Here is a 15,781-nt window from a genome sequence, read left to right as displayed (position 1 = left end):
AGGTAATCTTTCTCCTTCACTGATGTGCACTGATGAGGTTGTACTTATGGGCACTGATAGGCAGCACTGATATGCACTGATTGGCTGCTCTGATAGGCACTAATAGGCAGTACTGATGGACACCGATAGGTGGCATTGATGGGTACTCATTGACAGCACTGATAGGCAGCACTGATGGGCTGCAGATATAATCAGGACACTGATAATAAGTGCCCCATGCCCCGATTATCAGTGCAGATGTCCCCTTTTACACTAGCTGGTTACCGGCTTTCTTCTCTCCTCAATAGACACCCTCCCAGAACTGGACGACCGTGCTATAGCGTGGTCTGCAAGTGGTTAAGGAACCCTTCCTGGTGATGCATCCTGACAAGGGGGTTTTACAGCCTCAGCTGTCCTTTTTAACTAAGTTTGTCTCATTGTTCCATCTTAACCAGATGAGGTACAGGGTGCTTCATACCTTGAATGCAGTTTGTGCAGTCAAGATTTATCTGTAGTCGACCCCTGCAATTTGTCAGTCTAATTCCCTCTGTGCTTCCCGAAGGCCCATTGACTGTGTGTGCCCTACCCTGCTATTCAGTGCTTTGGGGACACCCCTTTCATAATGGAGATAAAGAAACCCTTTTCTTGGAATGTCTGCTTAGGAAAACAGGATTTATTGGTTTACCTGAATAATCATTTTCTCTGAATACATCACATTACACAAGGATTCCAACCCTTCACCTTTGTTCTTTCATTGCTTACTATAAAACTGAAGCTATGACCTCCAGGGAGGGGTATGCCTGGGAGGGGATTTCCTGTCTTTTTTTTTTTTTTTCTGCCTTTTTTGCCACCATCCAATCACCTGAAGGTGGCAGAATAAACTTATTGCAATGGACATGAGGATACCCTGTGTCCTGTGATGCACTCCAAGAAAAGGTTTTCACGGGTAATAAACCCATTTTTATGAAGGTTAAAGAGGTCATTTTAATTAAAGTGTTTTTAAAACCCAAACTTTTTTCCTGGTTTGAGTATGGAAGAGTTAGATTTTTTGTTTCAGATTTTATAACTGTCCTTATTGGGGAGATGAACTCTCCCTCTTTGTCCTGGTTACAAAGGTTGCAGAAATTCATGGGAAAATGTTTACAGTTGTCACCAGAACAGGAGGGTATGGGAAATTTTGAACTGGGACACTTGTTATAGTCGCGAGAGAGGATTTGTAAAAAAAATAAAAATAGTGCTATTGAGCACTATGGTTAGAAGTACTCTTTTAGGGGAGAATGACATTTCTGTTTATTCTTTGTCTGTCCCATTAAAATAGTTAATTACGTTCTATGTAGAAGCATCTTGTTACACAGACATTCTCCAAAATTGAACTAAATATAACAAATTTAAGTATGCAAAGATTGTTGAATTGAAGTATTTCTTGCTTTTCAGGTGGTGCTGCTTTGTAATGCTGCATGCTGACCAAGATGGGGAAAAAATCCAGGCTTTGTTCCGACTTTTAATGGAGCTTCTTGAAAGGGTGAAAATAGTTGAGGCATTGAGTACAGTTCCTCAAATGTATTGCTTAGCGGTTGTTGAAGTTGTCAGGAGGAAAATGTTCATAAAACACTACAGAGAGGTAAGTACGATATGTTTTGCTTGGGGCCTTTAAAAATGACAAGTAGACTGGAGTGGATTTTACTGCAACTAGGGTCTAAGCACACCATGCTTTTGGCACAATGCATGGTTTCCTGGTACTGGATAAAGTAAATATTTAGCAAAATAGTTGTTATTATTAATGGTGTAAGGGCTTATATTTGAATTTAGAAACGTTAGGTAGTTAGGTTATGTGTTTGAGTTGGGGAGAGGAGACATGCTAAAGCCCGCTTTAGGGGTTAAAGTGATAGTAAAGCCCACAAATTTCTTTGTAAAATGAGAGACTGATAGCAGAACTTACATGCTCTTGTTTTGTTTTTTTAAACAATTATTCTGCTGTGTTTTTTCTCCTGATACTATTCATCATTAACTAGATAATTATTTTAAAAATATTCTAGATGCTGTAATAAAAGGAAATGTCTTATATATATATATATATTTTTTTTTTTTTTTTTTTTGATAGAGTGAATCCTCAAATTGTAACCAATTCTTTATGCTTCTTTAACAGTGGGCAAATGCTTTAGTAAAAGATGGAAAATCACTCTATGAAAATGAAAAAGCAAAAAGGGAAACATTTGGAAAACTGTTTAGTAAGTAACGCCTGATGTTTATTATGTACCCACAGCTCTTAGCACTGACACTGTTAATCATGTTTGCACACCATGTATAAAAGCATCCATTTTTCAGAGCATACTCCCAGTGTGTTGTATAGCTTTATGATTATAAGGCTGTTATCAGCAGCTGCACACCATGGAGTAAAGGCAAGGAGCCAATCACAGTGGTTGCTGGCAGCTAACCTCTGTGATTAGACACTTTTTAAACATGAAAGAGTCAGTTTAAACACTAGGATTGTATCTAATTTCTGCTGAAATATACTTAAAACTGTATTATTTCTTTTTCTAAGGACCAAACTAAATTCATTGTCTGGGGACAAAAGCAAAGTTAAATGTCAAGTCTACTGAAAACTGTTATTTCATTGTTGATTGGTTGGCGGTTTTAACATCTCAACATTTTGGCTTCTTAAAATGGTGGAGAACATCGGTGGCAAAAGATCCCACCATGGTTCACTGTTCCAACCAACTACACCCATTACAAATCAATGTTAGTGTGCCACTTTCTCCTGAAGGATTTTACATAAAGTGAACAAATCTCCAACTAGAGTGTGACTCCTTCATTATTACCTACTAAGATTGGACAAACACAGAAAGAATAGGGAAGGTCAAAACTTGTGTCTTCAAGAGTTATAAAAAGCTGTCTACCATCATAGACCCAAATGTAATTTTTTCTTCCCTCACCCCTGCTTTCCATATTGGTCAGTGCAAGTATCCATCATAGTGAAAACACTCAAGGAAGGGAAGGAATGAGGACCCCGTTTAAAAAAAAAAAAATCTGAGGTTTACAACCTCTTTAAAGGATTTGCTACTGACTGCTTGGTGCCAGATACCACAGGATACACTCAGAAGCTTATTGGCACCCATGCCTCAGTGGGTCAGAGCTATTTTGGTGGCAAAATGGGGACCTACTCAATATTAGGTGGGTGGTTATAAAGTTTTGGCAGATTGGTGTCTTTTATTATTATAGGTACCTATATAGCAATGTAAATTTACGCAGCACTTCACATATACATTTGTTAATTCACATCAGTCCCTACCCTCAAGGAGCTTACAATCTAAGATTCCTAACTCACATTCATACATACTAGGATCAATTTAGACAGATCCAATTCATCTACCAGCATGTCTTTAGAGTGTGGCAGGAAACCTAAGTACCCAGAAGAAACCTACGCAGGCACAGGGAGAACATGCAAACTCCAGGCAGGTAGTGTCATGGTTGGGATTCAACCGGCGACCCTAGTGCTGCTAGGCGGAATGCTTATCACTTAGCCAGGGTTTCATGTATTGTTAGGGTTCCAGAGTCCCCGGGTAAAAAAATCCAATGACAATGGAACCTTCAATGACACTATGTGATTTCTGCATCTAATAGCCTGGACTAGGCAATAATGCAGTCATACATTGTCAAATATACATTATTAATATTTACAATAAATTAATTATCAATAAAACATTATCATGTACAGTAGAGGATTCTTTTCCATAAGCATATAGTATATTTATAAAATGTAAACCTTATATTAAAACAAACAATTTGTTCTGTAAATTAGTAATTTAACTAAAGTCAACACATGCTGACCAGATTGTAATTCACAGAGTATAAAGCTTAAGGTAATATTGCAATCATTCAAAGTGTATTTGTCTCATCTATAGTTTCACACACTACACATAAATGTGCCGCGGTTATACTGACACCTATATTATATTATTTGTCTAGTAGACTTTCAAAAGAGTTATCGGCAGGTTGCTTGTGTTATATTTACTTCTCCAAGACACTTCTAGTGTACCAAGCAAAACCTTTAAGGCTCCAAAACACTTTTTGTGTTTACTCCATCGTTGTCCCATTCACTTGTTGCACTTCCACTTCATCAGCCAGTCAGCGCCTGTGAATCAACACAGAGCAACTTTGAGGAAGCAGAAGTGGAAGGAATGACAGCATCCGCTTGGAGCCTAAAGCAGCCTACACTATCTAGCTTGTACATATTTCAGAGCTCTAAAGAGGCTTTTTCAATAATGGGCAGCTGCCTGAAGCACTAAACCTAAATGCAATAATTGATTTGACTGAATTGATTGAAGGTAATAAACAGTTAAAACAGACTACACAGCAGACTGTGATTCTTATGAGTTCAGTGTTAATGCTGTCCTTGTACATATTATTTCTCTTCGATCCATCATTAAAAATCATGTTGTGAAGGTCATAGTTGTATTTAACTTAACATTTGATGTTTTAAAGGCCATGTTTTTAAGGGATATCCAAGCTTGTGTAAAATGTGTAGGTCTTTATACTGCTCTGGCATTACATGTATGCAGTAATGAGTTTCTAATTAATTTTCTTTCTCATACAGGGAAATCTTATTTAAGAAATCGTCTTTTTCGAGGACTTGACTCTTGGCCTTCATCTTTCTGTGTACGTACAACACAGTTTTTTGCTAAGTCTGTGCTTTCAAATTTTTTGGTGTTAAAGTGATACCATTTATTGGTTAAGTAAGTTGAAAATATTTTACCAAACACTGTGACTATGTTTGGTTAGTTGTAAAACATTCCTGACTCTGAGAACATTACAGTTCTACCCTTAGCAAGATATATATACATTTTCTTCTCATGCACGTAAAAGCTGATACCATTCATGTAGGAAAGAAATACCAACATGGTTTTTGCTTTGTGTGTGGTTTCTTAGATTCTTTACTACTTGTTTCAAAAGCTTTTGTATCCAGACCATTTCATTAGTCAAAAATGGTGCCAGGCTGTAACATACACTTTGCTTTTTCATGACCTTCTTAAAACAAAGCTCTAAAAATTCTACCTCTACAAAAACATATTTCACCACCAAATGTGTATCCACTAGAGATCCATTAGGCTTCAATCACCCAATGGATGGCAATCTCACCGGAATTAATGGCTACTCAAATCCCAAGCAGCAAAAATGTATGAAATTATTTGGTAGGCTTCCCCATTAAATCCACTCCAGCTTCTGTCCAGCTCCTTCAGATATTTGGCTCCACCCAATGGGAATAATGTAGTATGAAATTCCTGTATAAACAAAGCTCACATACCAAAATTGATATACATAAATGCATATCAATTTTGCATTTACCAATTATACACACTGCTCACCTTATAATAAAAGTGAATATGACAATAAAAAACATATGTCCATGAAATCCTCCACCTTTATCAAGGATATCAACCAAAATGTGGTTACCCAATAGACTGGAAACTCACCAGAGAACTTACTGCCAAATATTAAGCAGTAGAAAAATGCATTTTAGAGATTTGTGAGGTCTCCTTTAAAACCTCTCCAGCTTTTTCACTCCCTCAGCAAGGGCAGTATGATAACAGATGGCTGTTTATATAAAGCTCACATATTGGAGCAACAAAAAGGGACCATAGCGTAGTATATATAAAAACATTTGCTTATTTAAATACTATAAAAGGCCCACCAAATCTATAAATTACTGCAGCCATATATATAAATCAGAAACCAACCAGTATAAAGTGCTAAAAAGCTCCTCAGCACATACATTAACAGCCGTCGCTTGAGATCGGATGTTGCGGCATGACGTCACGCAGCCACATCTAATATAAGGAGTGCCCTTCAACCAATTAAATGCTACTGTGCCGGATTCATGTGCAGTCATGTCATATAGTGTGCTCAAAATGTATAATGCATTGTGGCTCCTGTGCTCTGGATGGTTCCTCCTTGTGATGATCAGTTCAATATGTGTGCCTGTGCAAAATAATATATATATATAGAGTATATATATTTATATAAACATCACATGCAATGAGGGGGGGTTAGCATGGCACATTATGAGGAGGTATATAGGATACATATAGATGCTCACATTCAAATACAGCACTAAGCATGCATGGGACACACGTTTTTTGGCAATGTATGACAAAATAGGAGCGACATCACCGCCATATTAAATCACAGGGAACCATCAGTAAGCCATTTAATGAAGACCACATTCTTACAATGCTTTGTGCGTACTTTTTTTTTTACATGAAAATTGTTTCACTATCTTTCTGTGTGCATACCTAAACAATTAGTCCTAACTCAGCACTGTTTTGAGCACTGTATTTGTTGGACAGCAATGAGCACAAGGGGGAATATAAATGCCACCCTTATTCCGGTTTCCTTCTCTTATAACATTTTCAGATATTTTGGTCACCCATACTTGTTTGTATAAAAGGGGATTTTCTATGAATGTCAACAATATCCTGATGTGCAGGGGGGGGGGGGGGTATGCATTATATACTCCCTACGCCAAACCTAGGATTGAAACGCTTATCATAAATGTTGTATTGTATATTTAAATTATTCTCTAATGTACTTCTTGTTGGTAGGTCATATTCAATCAGCATTTATGATGAATGTATATCATTTTTAGTCTGGATTTTTCTTTTGTCATACTTAGACGCGAAAGCCTAGGAAATTTGATAGTGAGCTTCCTGATATATCTGTAAATGACCTTCAGTTTTTGCAGTCACTTTGTCCTCCAGAAGTGCAACTTTTCCTCAGGTAATGTCCTCTAGATTTATTTTTTCTTGTTCCCATGTGTTTTAATCGTCATCCTGCCTAAAGCAGAACTACACTGTATCTGAGCACCACAAACCAAAAACACTATTTCATTCATTTTTAATATTCAAAGCAAACTCCCCCATCCACCAATCCATGTTTTATTTTGCTGAGAAATCATATTGAAACCACCCCCCTAGCATTTCTGTTTGTGGACATCTCGAGTAAAGGCAAATGATTCATGTAGCATTTACTTCCTGGAATTCATCTGGCGTTGGGATTTTACGATAGACCAACACAAAGTGGCACATAATTGTGAAGTGAAAGAAAAATGATAAATGGTTTTCAACTTTTTCTTACAAATTTTTGAAAATTGTGGCGTGCATTTGTATTCAGTCCCCTTTACTGTGATACCCCTAACTTAAATCTAGTTGAACCAAGTGCCGTCAGAAGTCACCTAATTAGTAAATAGAGTCCACCTGTGTGTAATTTAATCTCAGTATAAATACAGCTGTTCTGTGAAGCCCTCAGAGGTTTGTTAGAGAACCTTATTGAACAGACAGTATCATGAAGGCCAAGGAACACACCAGACAGGTCAGGGATAAAGTTATGGATAAGTTTAAAGCAGGGCTAGGTTATTAAAAAAAAATATCCCCTTTTTTGAACATCTCATGGAGCACTGTTCATTTCATCATCCGAAAATAGAAAGAATATGGCACAACTGCAGACCTACCAAGACGTGGCCATCCACCTAAACTGACAGGTAGTGCAAGGAGAGCATTAATCAAGGAAACAGGCAAGAGGCCCATGGTAACTCTGGAGGAGATTCAGAGATTCACAGCTCAGGTGGGAGAATCTGGCCACAGAACAACTATTAGTCGTGCACTCCAGAAATCTTGCCTTTATGGAAGAGAGGCAAGAAGAAAGCCATTGAAGTCCCATTTGCAGTTTGCAATAATCCATGTGTGAGACACAGCAAACATGAAAGAAGTTGCTCTGGTCAGTTGAGACCAAAATTGAACTTTTTGACCTAAAAGCAAAATGCTATGTGCGGCAGAAAACTAACACTGCACATCAACCTAAACACACCGTCACCACTGTGAATCATAGTGGTGGCAGCATCATGTTGTGGGGATGCTTTTCTTCAGCAGGAACAGGAAAGCTGGTCAGAGTTTATAGGAAGATTGATGGAGCCAAATACAGGGCAATCTTATATGAAAACCTGCTATAGTCTTGCAAAAGACTTGAGACTGAGATGGAGGGTCGCCTTCCAGCAGGACAATGACCCTAAACATACAGCAAGAGCTACAATTGGAATAGTTTAGATTAAAGCATATTCATGTGTTCGAATGGCCCAGTCAAAGTCAAGACCTAAATCCAATTGAGAATCTGTGGCAAGACTTAAAAATTGCAGTTCACAGATGCTCTCCATTCAATCTGACGGAGCTTGAGCTTTTTTTTCAAAGAAGAATGGGCAAAAATTTCACTCTTTAGATGTGTAAAGCTGGTAGAGACATACCCAAAAAGACTTGCAGCTGTAATTGCAGTGAAAGGTGGTTCTACAAAGTAATGACTTAGGGAGGCTGAATACAAATGCACGCCGCACTTTGCAGATAATTATTTATAAAAAGTTTTGAACACTATTTATCATTTTCCTTCCATTTCTCAAATATGTGCTATTTTGTGTTGATCTAACACACAGAATCCCAATAAAATATGTTTACATTTTTGGTTGTAACATGACAAAATGTGGAAAATGTCAAGGGGTGTGAATGCTTTTTCAAGGCATTGTATTTACTAACGCTAGCAGTATAAGGGTTAAAAATGTTGATTGAGAGGGTGAAGTTCACTTTAAATACAGTAAGCCCAGCTTAAAGTGGATGTCCTGTCAAAACCTTTTATTCTAGTTAGGGTAGGCTGGGGATGAGTTTAAATAACTGTCAGGCTCTCTAACTTTCCTTTCTGGCAAAACAGAGAAAAACTAAAAATCTATCTACAGCCTTAGCTGTAGAAAGCTGTAGCTATAGAATTCGTTTTGCAGTGGTTTTCAGTGTTTTTTAGCTATTTTTTTAGCAAAATTATACTCCTACAAAAGCTTTTGGCTCAAAAACACAGATTAATGCCAAATAGCCACATTTTTCAGCGTTTTTAAGTTTTTATCAGAGTTAAAGTGTTTTTACAGCTGTAAAACTCCTCTTAAAACCATGTAGTTCTGGCGTTTTTTTTTCCAGCCAGAAAACGCCCCTGCCAAAAAACACTGATTACAGCCTGTGTGTGCATGGATACATAGGATAACATGCTCGGTAGTTTACTGGCTGCAAAAAAATGGCTAAAGCCAAAAACAGCAGCTGTAAAAACGTCCAGTGTGCATGAGGCCTAAAATTAACATACATATAGGCACAGCAAAGATGTATATAGACTGAGATAGATATTAATTTAAGTATAGTTGCTATAACACATTCTATATATGGGGATAAGCAGATATCTTTACTTAACTCCTGTAACCTTTTAAATTTTGAGTACCTTTAGTATTAAGGGATTATTTTTTCTGTTTTTTATGGTTTTTTTCAGCAAACTTTATTCATTCTAACTCCTCCTCTCCTAATTTTTTATGGGCTTCCTGGCTCACTTATATTTTATTGTTCAGTTTATTCAACTAATAATTTAAGACCCATACATTTTTTGGTCTCCTTCAAATTCCCTCTTGTAGTCATGGGCCCCTTTCACATGGGCAGATTCTGTTTCTCACAAATCCCCTGCTGATCAGAGCACAGCGGGCGATATGCTCTCCATCAGCAGTAAACTGCTATAGGAGCATGGTTCAAAAAAAACCTAATAGAATTCAGACATTTCAAAAATCCCTAAATTTGTACTTCATACTTCTTTTCAAAATATTGTCCATTTTTCATGGTCCTATTCATATTGACATTTTATATTGCAGCAACAGTGAGTCATCAGAGCAAGCAGGTGGTGACCTGGATGAAAATAAATCTTATTAAATTAAGGTTGCATTCTAACGCAGCACACGCAATGTCTGACATTTGAAATATTGTGCAGTCTAAGTTGAATCCCATATCACTTTAGAAGAAGGAAAAAAAAAAGATTTACTGTTTGCATGATTGTACATTTCTATTTCAACTCCAATAGTTTCACCCAGCAAAGTCCCTTGGGTATTAATGCAGTTGTCCATTCATTACAAAGCTGAATAGAGGCATTTAATCACAGAATTTGCCAAGATTTTTCTTGTTTTTTTTTCTCCACTAACAAGCACTTGTGATTAATAGGAAATCAATGACCATAAGTTATGGCTAAGCAGTGGAACAAATGTTTTTTGAATTGTCTTGTCTAATTAAACATATTGAGAATGAAGTTAAGCATTCTTATTTTCGAGAAGTACAGTGGTGTTTTATAGCAATTTCCTATGTTTATATTTTTATCTTTATGCCAACAAATAAAGTATTTTTTTTTCTCCGAGCAATAATTTTTTAGCTACAGAGGGAAAACTTTTTTTAACCACTTAAGCCCCGAAAGATTTTACCCCCTTCCTGACCAGGGGGTATTTTGCGATTCGGCACTGCGTGACTTTAACGGACAATTGCACGGTCGTGCAATGCTGTACCTAAACGAATTTGATGTCCTTTTTTTCCCACAAACAGAGCTTTCTTTTGGTGGTATTTGATCACCTGTGCGATTTTTTGATCATGCGCTATAAACAAAAAAAGAGCGTCAATTTTGCAAAAATAACAATATTTTTCAAATTTTTTTATATGAAATTCCCCCAAAAAAAATGTAAAAATCAAAATTTTTTAACATTTTCGGCCAACTTGTTTTATGCTACATATGTTTGGTAAAAAAAAAATCGCAAAAAGCGTATTTTGATTGGTTTGCGCAAAAGTTATCGCGTTTACTAACAAAGGGAAAGATTTTTGTCATTTTTGTTGTTTTTTTTTTAACGCGTAATGGCGGCGATCTGCAATTTTTTTTTTGCGGTACTGTGACATTGCGGCGAACAGATCGGACCCTTGACTGACATTTTTGACACTTTTGGGGTTACCAGTGACATTTCTACAGTAATCAGTGCTATACATATGCACTGTTACTGTAAAATTACACTGGCAGTGAAGGGGTTAACTTTATTTGAGAGGGAGGGGCTGTGTGTGTCCCTAGGGGCGTGATTCAAACTTTGATTGGCTGTGGCTTGAGCTATAGGAACAATGATCAACGGTCCTACATAGTAGAACCGTATGATCATTGTTTCTACACAGGGGAGAATGACAGGCGGCTTGTTTACACTAGCCGCCTGCCTTTCTCCCTCTCCCCCGACGATCGCCGAGTGACCGGCGGACATCGGGTCCGCCGGTCACACGCGCGCGGGGGGGGGGGATCCGTGACCGCGCGCTCGCTCCCCAGAGCCTCACAGGCTAGTGACGTGTATATATACGTCACTTTGCCTGTGAGGGGCTGACCACCGCAGTATATCTACTTGCGGCGGTCGGCATGTGGTTAAAGACAATTTACATGCACATAAGTACATTTATCATTCAAGTACAACTTTAAGCGGAGTACAAACGGTCCAAATATCGGCTGGTTATGCAGGAACTGGCTGACATTCAGACGTGTACAGCTGCCTGTGTGACAGAAGCCAAACGTGAGACCACCTTCTGTAGAACGGGTTTTCTGGAAAACCAGTCATTCAACCAGCAGCCGAGTAGCACTGGCAGCTAATAGCTACCAGCACTGATCGGTGTGTTCTGGCAGGGGGACAGTCCCCTTGTCAGTATACTATAGCACAGCGGGGGAGATCACCTGACTAACATCACTTGTGCGGCGAAATGTCTGTTTTTTTTTTTTTTTTTTTGTTCCCTTCAGCCAGCTTGGTTGAACGAAAAAAAATGAGTATGTGTACCCAGTTTAAAATCTGATGTATTTTTTGTTGTTTACCGCTAATGATTAGCTGCTTATAGCTTCTGAAAAGGTAACATTAAATGTAGAATCTATTTATAATGTTCTTGAATGCAAAAAAGTTAGGTTTTCTCTTGTGTTTTGTCCCCTCAGGGTACCCCTACTTTGTGATTTGGAGCCTCTGCACCAGCATGTTCGTGCTCTCCACAACCTGGTGAAAGCTGCACAAAGTTTGGATGAAATGTCTCAGACTATTACAGATCTGTTAAATGAACAAAAGGTGTGGTATTTTTGTGATACATGTGACATCTATTTCTAGTACAGTACATCAGACAGTTTAAAGTAGATGTAAGCCCTAAATGAACGTGTATGATAAACCGTGACATGTTTCATTAAATTTTTTTGATCTTCGTGCTGTTTATTTCTTGTAGCCACTTCCTGTTTTCCATGCATGTACTCTAGTGAAAGCTGCATGGCATTTCTCGGGGTGGGCTTTCTGATAATGACAACAGTGGACCACACCTGTGTAATGCTCCCTAAAATTGGCACTTATAACTTTCATTGTAATGCTGTGTGACATGGTGACAACACATGAGCACAACTAGGAAACAAGGAGAGAGCTTTTTTAATAGGAAGCGCCTAAACAATGACCATAAGTGTCCATTCACACTACCGCGACTTGTCAGGCGACTGGTCAGCCTGACAAGTCGTGGTCCATTGTGTGCTACAGGAACCGTTCTAATAGGAGCGACACAAGTCGCTCCGACTTAGAAAAAGGTTCCTGTACTTCTTCGGGGCGACCTGGAGCGACTTGCATAGACATTCATTATATGAAGTCCTTGCAAGTTGCGCCGAAGTCGCGGTGCACGCGACTTCACAGGTCGCCCCCGAAGTCGTGCCGCGTTAGTGTGAACTGGCACTAAAGCCTAAGTTTACTTAAAAAAAAATAATAATAATAAGCTCAAGGTATATTACTCACCTTGAGTGAGACACATCCCTCTGAAGACATGTAATACCCTTGTACGTCTTCTTTATTTTTTTTATTTTTATTTTTTTTCTTAAACTTAGGCTTTAATGGCAGGATTATCAAGTATTACTGCAATATATTTGAAAACTGTTAATTTTGAAGTTGCTTTACCATGTTAAAGCATACGTTTGAATTTAGGGTAATACCATTTATTGGCTAAGTAAAAAGATTTGTAGTGCAAGCTTTCGAGGCACGCTATCCTCTTTTACACATCTTACAGCAGATATGATAATTTAGTAATTTACTTTACATACACTTTTAAGCTCAGTATCTCCTAAACAAAAGCTGTGTTCAAATGTGTGACTCTATATGAAAAGCATATAAACTGTTATAGAATTCTCTTGTATAGTAATCGAAGTTCATTTGTGAACCAACTACTGTTGCTATCCTTTATGATTTACATGATTATGTCAGCTGTGAGCCAGCATCTCAGTCCAGAAACTAGATGCTGACTGACTGAATGATACTCAAACTTAAATAAAAACGGGACCATACCTCTGTAAACAGAAGCTGATGAAGGCATTATAAGTACCTTGAATCTCTGTGAAAGGAAAAAAAATACCTGAAAGTGTTGCACTTACACAATAATGCACATTCATGTACCAAACAAACAAAAACATATCTGATGCTAGGTCCACTATAAGGTATTGTATTTTTATTATCTTATTAATTGCTGTGTGATGCATTATTGGATGTCGGTCCCCGGCTTTCGAAGTTCTCCCCCTCGGCCATGCTTCTCTGGTGAGTTCTCTGGCTTTAGTATTGGTCGGTGGACAAAACATCTTAGAAGGTCTTGGCTGATTTACCATCCATGAGTGAACGGCTCTTGGTGCTACTCTGGACGATGTTATCAAGTCATCAAGTACCTTTTGGAAAAGAAGAATACCTTCTCCTGCAATACAGGAAAGGGTGGGTGCCACAATGCATCCTTCTCTGCACTCAAGTGTTTTTTTTTTGCTCACCAGGCTCCTACAGTGAGGGATCCAAGCCCTTTCAAGACTATTGTGGAGGGCACCAAGTGCTCCTGGCCTCACAAGTCCACAAACCCTGTGGACAAGTTATATTGCTCGTTTGGTTGTACATCTCCTATGGACAATAGTAGTACAATTAGTTTTGCACTCCTGTGACCCGTTTTCAGCAGAGAGTGGACTGAAGTCATCTCTCTGCTAATGTCACAGAGATCAGTCCAGGCACTGCATCATCATGACCACGGAGTCGGAATCGGCCAGGTGCCTAGACCGACTCCTGTCTCAGCCTCTCAGCGAGCCGCTAAGAGTCTGAGCCGGCCGCTCCACACCCCTCCACAGCCCAGCTCTCCAGTGAGCGAGGAGGGGGAAGAGCAGAGAGCTGCTGACTGTCAGTCTCTGCTCGGGAAGCTGTCAGGACCGAGCGATCAGGGGTGTTCAATTGCTCGGTTCTCAGTGTAGAGGCGACGGGGGACAGACGCAGCATCTGAGCGATGCTGCATCCACCTAGGTAAGTATAATTGGGGGGGGGGGGGGGAGACCTCTATAATCCTCTTTGAATCCAGGATGTTAAATTAGTCGTACACTGTATGTTACTCTATGCTAGCGTATTTTTTTTTTTTTTTTCATGTCTTATACAGTGTACCTGTAATATTTGTCAATTAGTCACCTTCTCCTTTTGTAAATATTCTCTGTTGAGACACAAGAGATATTGTAAATTTGTTGTTGTTTTTTAAAGCTTGTTGTTTTTTTTTGTAAGCCTTGTTGTATGAAACTTTGGAAAACTCAATAAAAAAAATCTTTAAAAAAGCAAAAAAGCCTGTGGACAAGCCCTCCATTGCATGAAGGCTTGCCCCCACTGTTTTCATTAGGGTGAGTGGTCATCTTCGTTGGCTACTAGGTGGAGTTTCCTTCCTATCTCTCAGATAAGTTCTTTCCTTCCACAGTTCACCTCTCCCTGTCTTGTCTACAAGCTGTTTACGGGCGGGCAGGATCATCTTCTCCACGGCGGGATAGCCCTGGTTCCAGACCCAGAGAAGTTTTGGGGACTTACACGCCAACTTGTTTATGGTTCTGAAATTGAATTTATCTGTTCTGTGGTTGCCTCCTTTCCTCAGAGGTTTTTTCCTGGCCTCCATAGACATCAGGGTCACGTACTTACACATTCCCCTAGACATCAGCCCCACTGTGCTTTGCAGTTGGGGTCACGGTTTATCAATTGTGGCACTCCAGAAGCTTGGCAGCGATGCTGTTGGCTCTTACACAGTCTTCCGTGGGCGGAACTTCCTGTGCCAGCTCTGTCTGCCATTTACATTCTGGGAGTAGAATACTGGCAGGTGGACTACCACAGTCCTCTGACACTGAATCAGGGAAAGTGGTCAGTCTCCCGGATGTGTTTTATCAAATCTGTTTGCAGTGGAGCACACCTCTGTTGGAACCCATGTTCTAAGAGACAGGGGGTTGTTAAGCTCTGTGTTTCCCACCATGTCAAAGGCGTGTAACTCGACCTCTTGGAAGATTTGCCATTGTATTTGGAAGGCTTACATTTCGTTGTGCGAGGCTGCATATTTACACTTGCATTCTTTTTCTATGTCTCATATTTTTGCCTTTCTCCAAGGGGGCATCATTCAAAAGCTGGCCATTAACCTCCCTGGTGGTCTGATTATGTCCAGATTTCTGTGCTAAAAGCGGTACATTGTTTTGCATGGAAATCTAAAAGCGGTACATTGTTTTGCATGGAAATCTGTTGTTTTACATTTTAAAACTGACCTTCCCCTGAGATCCCCCGCTGTCCTCCCGCTGTGTGCTCACCCCATGCCGGCACCTATCTTCTGGTTCCCTTCCCTGCGAGCGTTGCGAAGCAAAGGGGTGGAACCGGCGGCAATTTAAAAAATGTAAATACACTAAATGGCATCATACAAAGTTGTGATCCTAATGGATTACACTGTATCATGCCATTTCACCACAGGATTGCACCTGGTGACTTTTCCAGTGCCCTGCCTGTGCTTTTCCAGTTCTTTGTGCCTGGAAAATTGAGAACGACCATGGCGTCCAAAAAGCGTTTTTTTTTGTGCACAAGCGATTTTAGACGAACTGGAAAACAGCGACAGCAAAACTGAGTTACTTGAAGAACTGA

The 15,781-nt window shown here is 39.3% G+C and overlaps 1 protein-coding gene across 2 annotated transcripts in view; it reads left to right on the top strand.

The window, feature by feature from the left end:
• RB1CC1 (RB1 inducible coiled-coil 1) overlaps nucleotides 1-15,781 on the top strand; it is a 353,042-nt gene that overhangs the window by 156,003 nt on the left and 181,258 nt on the right. For both annotated transcript variants that reach the window (XM_082257759.1, XM_082257760.1), the window contains exons 9-13: nucleotides 1,414-1,600; nucleotides 2,126-2,207; nucleotides 4,574-4,635; nucleotides 6,650-6,753; nucleotides 11,806-11,932. In XM_082257759.1, coding sequence (XP_082113885.1) covers nucleotides 1,414-1,600; nucleotides 2,126-2,207; nucleotides 4,574-4,635; nucleotides 6,650-6,753; nucleotides 11,806-11,932 — 562 coding nt within the window. The remainder of the gene's footprint in view (nucleotides 1-1,413; nucleotides 1,601-2,125; nucleotides 2,208-4,573; nucleotides 4,636-6,649; nucleotides 6,754-11,805; nucleotides 11,933-15,781) is intronic.

The sequence above is a fragment of the Pelophylax lessonae genome, assembly GCF_965119305.1.
Source record: "Pelophylax lessonae genome assembly, chromosome: 5".
In the NCBI taxonomy this organism is placed as follows: domain Eukaryota; kingdom Metazoa; phylum Chordata; class Amphibia; order Anura; family Ranidae; genus Pelophylax; species Pelophylax lessonae.
The sequence above is the reverse complement of the archived record's forward strand: the minus strand, read 5'-3'. Positions and strand labels throughout refer to the sequence as shown.